Source organism: Adiantum capillus-veneris, chromosome 28, assembly GCF_014529385.1.
Source record: "Adiantum capillus-veneris isolate H3 chromosome 28, ASM1452938v2, whole genome shotgun sequence".
NCBI classification, from domain to species: Eukaryota; Viridiplantae; Streptophyta; class Polypodiopsida; order Polypodiales; family Pteridaceae; genus Adiantum; species Adiantum capillus-veneris.
Genome location: NC_140958.1, coordinates 88,691,567 through 88,702,353, shown reverse-complemented (window position 1 = coordinate 88,702,353; position 10,787 = coordinate 88,691,567). Strand labels below are relative to the sequence as shown.

The following is a 10,787-nucleotide window of genomic DNA, read 5'->3' as shown; positions in this document are numbered from 1 at the left end:
TCTTGCTGTAAATCAGGAGGTCATCAATGTATGTGATGAGGAAATCATCTATCATGTCCCGGAAACTGTCATGTATGATTCTGCAGAACGTGCCAGGGCCGCCAGTGAGACCGAAACCCAGGACAAGCCATTCCCAGGAGCCGTAGCGTGTGCGGAAGGCGGTCTTCGCAATGTCTTTGAGGGCGATGCGGACTTGGTGATAGCCTGAGCAGAGATCGATGCGCGTGAAGTACTTGGCACCCTGTAATCTGTCCAGGAGGTCTTCCATGAGCGGGACTGGGTACTTGTTTTTGATAGTTATTTTGTTTAGGGCCAGATAATCCACACATAGCCGCATCGAGCCATCTTTCTTCTTGACGAACAACACTGGGGCCCCAAAAGGAGAGCTGCTGGGCCGGATGAAACCTTGATCCTCCAATTCCTGTAGTTGCTTCTTGAGCTCTTTGAGCTCGGTGTCGTTCATGCGGTAGGGGGCCTTCGCCGGGGGTGTGCTACCTGGGATGAGGTCAATTTCATGTTGAATTTGACGGGGAGGGGGTAAGCCGGGGGGGAGTTCTGGAGGCATGACATCCTTGTACTTTTGAAGGACGGGGGTCAGAGAGGGGTCACCCACTTTGGCCTGCTCGATGCTGATGGAGTTGAGCCTTGCTGTGGGCTGCTCCTTTGCCTGCATGATGCAGAGGTGAACCTGAGCTCCTTTCTTGAGGGCCTGCTGTGCTTGCTTTGCACTCATGAGATTGAGTCTTGGGGATGAGTGTTCTGGAACTTTTTGTTTGCCTTTCATCGCTGCTAACTGAGCCGGGTCCTGGCGGTTGATGGGAGACGAGTTGGTTTGCAGATGCGCCTGGCGGGTGAAAGCTTGACTTGTTGTGAGTCTGGCGCCTTGTACTGTCACTGCTTTGCCCTGATTATTTAGCAGTAATTGGTCCACCTTCATGCCTAGTAGTGCAATGAGGTACTTGTCGTTGAAGGAGAGACCAATGATTGCCTCAAAATCGTCCATTGGGACCACTATGAAATCCAGCCGACATGTGAATTCACCCAACTCGATCCTAACTTGACGAGCTGCCTTGACATTGTTATCCTTTCCTTGGGCAAACTTTACTGTCGTTTCGTTGACGGTGGTGAGACGTAGGCCCAGGCGCGCGGCACATTGTGGAAAAAGAAAATTGTGTGTGGCGCCTGAGTCTACCATGATCCATTGCTTCTGGGACCCAATTGTTGCTTGAACATATAAGTTCTGAATGTCTGTTATCGCCGCTGCCATGCACTTCGGGTTGAGGGACACTGCTCCAATCCGGGGTTGCTGGTTAGCCACAGGACTAGCCAGTTCTTCGACGCTTATTCGGGGGGGGGAAGGTGGTTCTTCTATCTGGAGGGTGTTGACCCTGCTAGATGAGGATGCTGCTTGGTTGCGTTGGCGTACACAAGGGTAGTAGGGGCCATGATCAAGCTTGCAGTCACGGCACCAGACACGATCGGGGCGCGGGTAGTTATTGTTGCCTTTGTAAGTATCGTGAGGATCGTGCGCGCCGGGCACGTCGGTCTTCAGCTCGTTTCCAGGAGCTCTTTTACTGAGCTCTGATACCAAGTGTGACGCCCCAGAATCTGGGCGCGTCGGGGAGGGGACGTTTTGGGCCCGGCTCGGACGGGACCGGCTCGGGTGGAGGGGTTGCTTCAAGGGGTCCTGGCGCGGATGGCACCGGCTCAGGAGGGCCCGGCTCGGACGGGACCGGCTCGGGTCAAGTTTCCTTCACGGGGGCCCGGCTCGGACGGGACCGGCTCGGGCGTGGTTGCGTTCCATGGGTCGACGGCCGTTTGCGTTTCGCGGGTCTTCGCGGGTCTTGCGTTCCGGGTCCCTAGCCCCACGTAGCCTCAGGCTCCGCCGCACTGACGGAGGGTCATAGCGTGCCCCGGGGAACCTTGAGTGGAGTCCCCACGGTGCGCGAGTGCGTGGAGTGAGGCTACAGTGTCTAGGTGGGGGGTCCCCTCCCGTGGCCGTTCTCGGGAGGCTCATACCCCTTATATACACCCCCGGTTGAAGAGAGTTCGACGACCGCGTCGAACGTGGGAAAAGAGTGCTTGGCTATGCATGAGGCCGTGGGGACAAAGGGGTGCATATAAGTGCAAAGTGAGCAAAACTGTTCCCAAATGCAAGTAAGTAGGCATGCTTTGTTTTTGTACTTTTGAGAATAACGTGAGTGTGTGTATTTTTGGGGTTTTGGCAGAAGGATGAAAAGATATGCTTTGAACACCCAAGTAGAATTCCCCATACTTGAGCGTTCCCCGAATAGGTAACCCAGTGTGCGCGGAGCCACCTGCTGTGTTGGCCCGCGCGGAGGCTTCTTGAAAGCCGAATCTGAAGTAGCGTTCCGTCGCAATGCAGCACTTGCGAGTTGGTCCCTGTTTGGACGTCATTTGGAGGGCAAGCTCGGGGCCCTGTGGTCTCTTTGTAGACTTGAATGGGTCTTCAGCTCAGCATGGGCCACATAAGTGGCCGGGGCGCGACGAACACCGTTGGCTTGGTTCGTCGCGTTTTTGGTGGTTCCTGTTTTTGATATAAAGAGCCCTGTCTGGCTCGCATCTTTCTTTTTGTCATGTGGGGAGCCCTGTCTGGCTCACATCTTTGCTTTTTGTGTTGGGGTGCCCGGCTCGGATCGGGGCCGGCGCGGGTCACGGGTGACGGCCCGCGGGTTGGGCGCGTCCTGAAGAGCCCTGTCTGGCTCGCATCTTTCCTTTTTATCATGGAGGTGCCCGACTCGGATCGGGGCCGGCGCGGGTCACGGGTGACGGCCCGGTGTTTGGACGCGTCACGGGGACGGAGGGCGTGTGGTTGCTTTCTAGAGCTCTCTTCACCAAGATTTTGACGACCCGGGCCATTGCGGTTGGAGTCGTCGTGAGGATCGTGCGCGTCGGGCACGTCGGTCTTCAGCTCGTTTCCAGGAGCTCTTTTACTGAGCTCTGATACCAAGTGTGACGCCCCAGAATCTGGGCGCGTCGGGGAGGGGACGTTTTGGGCCCGGCTCGGACGGGACTGGCTCGGGTCGGGGTGTTTCTTCAAGGGGTCCTGGCGCGGACGCCACCGGCTCAGGAGGGCCCGGCTCGGACGGGACCGGCTCGGGTCGAGGGGTTGCTTCAAGGGGTCCTGGCGCGGACGGCACCGGCTCAGGAGGGCCCGGCTCGGACGGGACCGGCTCGGGCGTGGTTGCGTTCCATGGGTCGACGGCCGTTTGCGTTTCGCGGGTCTTCGCGGGTCTTGCGTTCCGGGTCCCTAGCCCCACGTAGCCTCAGGCTCCGCCGCACTGACGGAGGGTCATAGCGTGCCCCGGGGAACCTTGCGTGGAGTCCCCACGGTGCGCGAGTGCGTGGAGTGAGGCTACAGTGTCTAGGTGGGGGGTCCCCTCCCGTGGCCGTTCTCGGGAGGCTCATACCCCTTATAAGGGGCAACACATGATGGCAACAAGCTAGCACCACCAACCACCGATGGTGGGTTAGGATGGTGGTGACAATGGGTGGCAAGGAGCGGCAATGGGAGGTAGTAGTGGTGGTAGGATGAGCGGGAAAAAAGAAAGCTCGCTCCGTAACCATGCCCCCTTCTGTGGACGAAAAGGGGGGGCTTGTGACAAGGGCTTTTCCTTTGGTGGCTTCGTCTATGGTTGGTTTCGCCCTATTGAAGGTGCATGGTTCGCCTTTCCAGTTTGCTGTCGATTTCTCCGATTTGTCGGATCTGGCCCCTCTGGGCGTTGCCGGTTCGGGACTTGGTTAATGCGGCTTTGGTGTTGCAGGATGTGGTGGTATCTTCACTACAAGGGTGATCGAGCTCAGCAGGTATGTATGCAAGCAACTAGAAATTAGAATGTGGAAGCTGTCAAAGTTGAAAGAGGAGAAGAAGGTGTCAAAGGTAGTTAATGTCTTCGCTTTCTTTAAAGCGCATGTCAAGATCCTCAACCATTTTAAAAGCTCTCTATTCTCGAAGGCTTGAGCCTTGGGCAGAGCCTTGGGCAAATTGGTGTACCACGTCCTCACGTTGAACTACCTTCAGAGCGCGTTTAGTGATTCTCTCTCTGTCTAAGGCTACATTCACGCTCTCTCTCTCTCTCTCTCTCTCTCTCTCTCTCTGTGCGCATTTTTACAAACCGACAGCAACGCTCTGCGTGTGCGGGCGCTATTGCTTGCATCTCGACGCGCAAATTTGAGCTCTAGAAGCAGACCTGCAGAGGCGTGAAGTCGAGGCTGGGTCATAGCTTGCAGCTGGAGTCTTCCTTTATCCTCTGGAAAGCCTGCGCGTAGAACTTGGAATCGGAGGGTGTGCCACTGTGCGTAGTCACACATACGAGCAAGCAGGGCCGTATACACGTACAGATTTCAAGGGGGGGCAGCTGGGCAGAACATCAGGCTTTTCCTCCTTTATTTACACACATTTGAAAGAGGAGGGAGAAGAAAAGGCCTCGTTTCGTTTCTTCTAGCCTGGGGCTACACGCACATACGCATCGCAATCGGGCGCCAGAGAAGCTAAAGGTATAGCACATTTGTGCCTCCCTTTCCCTCCCTCAAGGCTCTTGATCGCCTCCTTTAAGCAACGGTGATCTTAATCTTTTGAAGAACTGTGGCTGGCGCACGCCCACACAACACACACACGGTCACACCCACACACCCCTGAGCCTGCAGATTGTATGGTGACTATCTCTGCTTGAATAGAGTTCTTGGAAATCTTATTTCAAAGCTAGCACGTGGCTCTTGTTGCATACATACCCAGTCGCAATATACATATACAACAGATTGTGCAGAGCCAACACAGAGAAATAATTCTCCATCTCTCACGCCATATTCTTCAGCCGTGTTTCTACAGCACTTGTATATTCGAGTGCAACACAGAGATGTCGGCCCAAAGGCCGCGTATTGGCATGTACGATGTGGGGAGGACTCTGGGTGAAGGCCGGTTTGCTAAAGTAAAACTTGGCAGGCACAAAGAAACAGGGGCTGTTGTTGCTATCAAAATCATAGAGAAGGACCGCATGCGGAAGGTCTACAAAGTGGTTAGTTCTATTCCATCTATGCATATGGAAAGGCGGAATGCACACATGGCTGTTTTTCCTTGAGCATTTTCTTCTATGCTTTGCTTGGATTGCATTCTTTGAAACAGAAACAGGTAGAGCATGTAATTAGAGAAGGATTTGAAATTGCAATTGTTGCAAAATTTTGAGAATGTCTTGCCGGGCATGTTGTATTTCACTGCTGTCATAAAGATTACATGGTCTTCCCTTTCCTTTTTAAAAAAAAATTGGGATACTAATCTGCCCAATAATCAGGTGAGGAGAGAGATATCAACTATGAAGCTCGTCAAGCACCCCCATGTAGTTAAACTGTTGGAGGTAATGACAATTGAGGATTTTAATGATCTGCTTTATCGTCTTTGTGTCTTTCTTCTGATGCATTCCCTCTTAATATAGGTGCTTGCTAGCAAGAAGAATGTGTACATTATTCTGGAGTATGTCGATGGAGGAGAGCTCTTTGACAAAATAGTAAGGATTTCCGTCTCGTAGATGGTCTACTGTGTTGTCTCCTAATAAAAAACGTGTTCCTATGTGTGCATATACTTAAGGCATTAACAAATCACTGGCGCTTTACATCGACAGGTAGATAGTGGCAAGCTTGATGAGAAGGAGGCACGTAGGTATTTTCAGCAGCTCATTCGCGGAGTCGACTACTGTCATAGCAGGGGTGTTTATCACCGGGATCTGAAGGTATTATTGTCTGATTTAATTTTTATTAAGAGTCTTATCTCTGTTGGTTTTTGTGCATTTGAAACAGAACTTACACTTCTGCCTTGTTTCTTGTCATGTACAGCCTGAAAACCTGCTCCTTGATGCCAAGGGCAATATAAAGATCTCTGATTTTGGTCTTAGCGCGTTGTCTCAACAGCAATGGGTATGTAGGTGGGCACATAAAAGCATGTTTTGTTTCTGCAGCATGCCTTATACCGGCTTCTAATCAATGTATTTGAACATGCGTGTGCAGGATGACGGTTTGTTTCATACTACATGTGGAACTCCAAACTACGTGGCCCCGGAGGTATGCATATATTTTACTGAGTACTCAATCTATAACTATGTATCCTTGTTGTGCCTGACCCTCAGAAGGGGAACTCTGATTAGGTAATGGATGGAAAAGGGTATGAGGGTGCGCCTGCGGATTTGTGGTCATGTGGTATTATCCTTTTTGTGCTTCTTGCTGGCTCTCTTCCATTCAATGATTCAAACCTCAGCAATCTAAACCAAAAGGTAGCACGAATTAGGAAGTAGATAATAAGGATGTGTGATGCACAACATTCATGTCATGCCACGTTGCCCACAAACGTTTACATGTTCGCACACCAATCGACGCATGAATGCATGCTTGTGCATCTTTGATTACCATATTGACACTTTCTTTGTGATGCCAGATACATAAAGCTGCCGTTGAGTTTCCGGCCGATTTTCCTGCTGGACCTCAGCAGCTCATTAAGAGATTGCTTGATCCAAATCCAAAAACCGTAAGCCTGTTCATTATATATTGGACTAGATGCCATCTTGAGGGTGCTCTTGCGCGAATTCTTATGACATGTATGTGCATATTTCAGCGGTTAACCATTCAAGGCATATACGAGAATGAATGGTTTCAGGCTGGTGATGGTGCCATGGAGTTTGAGAAGTATGATGATCTTGATGCTTGTCTTGCAAACGGCCATGACATGGCAGAGGTAATTAATTTCTGCATTAGTTTCTTTCGCCTTTTTTTCCGAATGCACATACGTGTTTATGCACCCAAAGTCTTCCCCCCCCCCCCCTTTAAGTTGTTAGTAATGGCAATGTGGGTTTTTTCACCAGCTTGTCCCTTTTCAGGATAGCAGACCTGTTTTGATGAATGCGTTTGAGATTATTTCCTCTTTGTCGCAAGGTCTAGATTTATCGGGTCTCTTTATAGAAAATGAGGTATGAATTACAAATGTCTTATTTCAATTTAAAAAAAAAAAATTCTAGTTCAACTATGCCAGAGTCTAATATACATGCTTGTATGTTGCTTGTGCAGAACACATGTAAGAAAGAAACTAAGTTTGCATCGGTACATCCAGCGAAAGATATTCTTGCCAAGATACAGGACTTTGCAGTACATCTTGGCTATAAAGTAAAAATAATAAACTTCAAGGTTCGCATCTCGAGCGAGAAACTTTCGTTTTCTTATAGCAAGGAATTTAACAACCATAATATGTATGTACATACAGTGCAATGTGTGGGACGATGTGGGCGGATCTCCCTGCAATTATTGTAACATCTGTGTTGAGTTCTCTTAATTTGTTATAAGGAAGAACAATGGCTAGCATTGTTAGTAGGTGGGCGGCCTGCCGGACACTGGTCGGCCAAGAGAGGCACGATGCAGGAGCTCCGTGTTGAACCCTTACTCACTTGATACGAGATAATGAATAACAATGGTTGGTATATTTAGTAGTTGGGTGCCTGGCTGGATACTGGCTTGGCCAGGCACTCGGCCTTAGACCCAACGCACACATGATAGTGCAGGAACCTGAAACTTTGTATTTGTGCATTTCCTTTGTTTTATGTTTGTGGGAGCACAGCCGGTCCATGCATGTGTGTGTGTGTACTAATTTAGGGTTTGCGCAATGGACTGTTATTAATTTTGCTCTGCAATGGGTGTTTCCAGATGAAGCTTCAAAGCTCCAAACCAGGCAGGAAGGGATATTTGTCCATCTCAACAGAGGTATAGCAATGCCTAGTTATCAAGCTTTTGAACAAGTTCATTCCCTTTATCTTGATGCCTAAGTTTTTAATCGATTGGTTCTTTTTTAGTGCATTGTTTCCCATGTAATGTGTTTTTGTATGTGTGGTTGTAGGTGTTGGAAGTGGCACCATCCTTGTTCATGGTGGACATGCACAAAACTGGTGGAGACACTTTGGAGTTTAGGGATGTGAGTCATCAAAACCTTTCCTTACGTGCGTGCGCATACGTGAACACACTCTTGCATACACATACATATACAGAGTTTACTGTTTTCTTTTGATGGGTAATGCAAGAGTTCTGGACCCCCTTAAGGTACACACATGGGCTTGTCCACACATTCAAAGAAAGGGCAATGATAATTGTAGCTCCTGTGTGATTTTTTTTTCTTCTTCTCTCTCTCTCTCTCTCTCTCTTCGGATAGATCTTTAAGGTCTCTTGGGATAGTTTCCCACGACGTTAAACTCTTCTTTGTCTTCTTCTTCTTCTCTCTCTCTCTCTCTCTCTCTCTCTCTCTCTCTCTCTCTCTCACACACACACACACACACACACACCCACACACAACGTCACCGTTTACCTTGAGGCTTATATTCATTTGCAAGCACATGTGCCTGTCTTCACATTCCAAATTAAAAGCGTCAACACAAATCGTATTCAAGACTCAAGAGAGACAAGTTTGAGATGTAGACTGTAGTATGTGAACGCAAAACAAAAAGGAGTTTGAGAATTGACGTGGGAAGGACCCATCAAAGAGAGCCTTTTCCCAGGTTCGTTTAAATGGAGAGCGTGTTGACCTCAGGCATGAGAGCAGCATTCATGGATGATAGATTGTGTGCGCGTGCGGGTTCGTGCGCGTGTGTGATTGATTGGGAGTGTGAATGGCATGCATGACATAGCATGTCATACAATGTGCTCTCATGTTTGTCCTCAGGCATGAGAGAAGCATGTGTGTCTCCTTGTGTCACTAACTCGTGTCTACCTCGCAGGGAATAGGGCTCCGGGGGACGGGAATTTGAAATGGGAATGGGAAATTGGGACCCAAAAATGGCCGTTCCTTGCACGAATATGCCACGAACCATATGCACATTGGATGGGGAAATGAAACGAGACCGGCAAGGCCATCTATGATGAAAAAAGGTTGCTTTTTGCAATGGAACAGATCAGAACCGGATTTTATGGTTATATATTGTAGGAAACAAGAACAAGAAACATCTGTCAATCCGATGGGCGACGAAATGGGAGGTTCCTTGTACATTAGAACTAGCAGCGTGCATACACAGTGCACACGAGCGTGTAAGTGTGGATGGCATGACATGGCTTGCCATGTGGTTGCATCCACATGTTAGCACATTCCCTTGTATATAGATGTATGCACCAGAGAGACGTGTATGTTGACATCAGAGTGTGTGTCCTTGTATGGTAGGTCTTGAGTTCAACCTTGTGGTTGAAATAATACAAATAACTTTATAAAAGAGTGTACTTGAATGTGAAAGCCTTGAACACTAGGCCTTGTGTGTGTGGTTGATGCTTGGACTCTGGAGCTCATGTGGGTCAGAGTTGTTGAAGGCTTGCTATGGGTAGGCTCGTTGAAAGGCAATCCATAATTCCTGGAAAAAGAATTTGAAACTGTATATAGAGAGAGAGAGAGAGAGAGAGAGAGAGAGAGAGAGAGAGTAATGTTCTCCACAAATTTAAATCTTTTCAGTGTTTTAAAATTGGATTTTTATCAATCAATCAAACTTTATCTGAGTTTTTATTTTTAAATACAGAATGTTTAGCGCTTGGTGGTTGACAATTTTTGGCTTTTACATTTAAATAATTTTCTATTAAATAATCATTTGCGCATAATGGACCATACGAGTAGGTTGACAAAAATTTTCTTAAATAATTCTTTGCTGGTTTTTATGAATTTAATTTAAGCTTATTTGGTGGTTAAGAAATGGACTGGTCGCTGGTAGTTTAATATTTAAAATTTTATTAATGAAATGAATATGGTTATTGATATTTTTTTTGATTGGTGGATGGCAGTTTCAACAGCAGCTGGCCGTTGGCTTGAAGGAAATCGTGTGGAAATCGGAAGAAGAGCTGGCGGGCTGCTGTTGACTTTTCCTCCAAGTCTTCTTTTTCACCACTTTAAAATATTCGATTTAGACAAAACTCCGTGGCTAGCAAGAGAAGCCGCCCAAGGAGGAGGAGAGTTGACCAAGTCCAAGATGCTTTTTAGAATCTTGTACAGATTCCTTTCCCATTGTCTTTTTCGTGGTGGGCAACTATGGCCATTTCACATTGAACGGCCTGTCCAAGGAAGAGGAGAGTGCACCAATTCCAAGATGCTTTTGTGAATCGTGTACAGATTCCTTTCCCATTTCTTTCTTTGGCCCTTCTATTTTTTTTTGCTGCGGTGGGCGGCAGCCATTTCACAAGGAAGGGCTTGCCCGCCCGTCTGCCGATCCCCACCCGCCCATTTTGCTACTTTGCCAAAGCTCAAAAGTCTCCTATTCTTCATGTGCTGTTGGGCTGCTGAAAGCAATTTTCGTCCTCCGCACAATCCTTATGGGCTTGATTACATACGCACTACATTGGCAATCACAATAAAAAGCAAGGTTGCAAGGTGGAGCGCAGCCATAGAGATCGGCACCCATCATATCACTTTTTAAACAACCCAATTACCAATGGAAAAATTAATGCTAATTGTTGACTTATTCAAAAGAGGAATAAGTTTTATCCAAGTGTAAGAAAATCTATCCTTGGATCCTTCTCATTAAATAAATTGTAATCTTTGCTATCTCTATTCTGTCTCCATTATTAGGGTGGGCACTTCTTATGCTTTACACTACAAGTCATGATACGTGAGTACCATTGAGTTGAAGGAAATGATTTGTGGGTGAAAATCCTAATTTGAAGTTGTTGCTACTTTTTGGACCACTGAAGGAGTATTTAGTGAAGTGTTGGATTTTTGGTGCAATTGTGGACCATTGGATAAAGCTTGTAAACTAGTGTCATACAACCAAAAA

The 10,787-nt window shown here is 47.8% G+C and overlaps 1 protein-coding gene across 5 annotated transcripts; it reads left to right on the top strand.

Annotated features, from left to right (window-relative positions):
• The first annotated feature begins 3,978 nt into the window (after window positions 1-3,978).
• On the top strand, window positions 3,979-10,575 carry LOC147420849 (CBL-interacting protein kinase 23-like). 5 transcript variants are annotated; one of them, XM_086503991.1, is made up of 14 exons: window positions 3,981-5,036; window positions 5,310-5,372; window positions 5,451-5,522; window positions 5,637-5,744; window positions 5,848-5,928; window positions 6,019-6,072; window positions 6,156-6,281; window positions 6,443-6,532; window positions 6,620-6,739; window positions 6,867-6,971; window positions 7,069-7,185; window positions 7,699-7,755; window positions 7,889-8,088; window positions 9,802-10,575. In XM_086503991.1, the coding sequence occupies exons 1-13, from the start codon at window positions 4,878-4,880 to the stop codon at window positions 8,054-8,056; spliced, it is 1,320 nt and encodes a 439-aa protein (XP_086360117.1). In that variant the 5' UTR covers window positions 3,981-4,877; the 3' UTR covers window positions 8,057-8,088; window positions 9,802-10,575. The 5 variants fall into 5 exon arrangements, with proteins under 5 accessions (XP_086360121.1, XP_086360117.1, XP_086360118.1 ...); XM_086503992.1 differs by having other exon boundaries at window positions 3,982-5,036; window positions 6,882-6,971; XM_086503993.1 differs by having other exon boundaries at window positions 3,983-5,036; window positions 7,889-7,963.
• The last annotated feature ends 212 nt before the right edge of the window (window positions 10,576-10,787 follow it).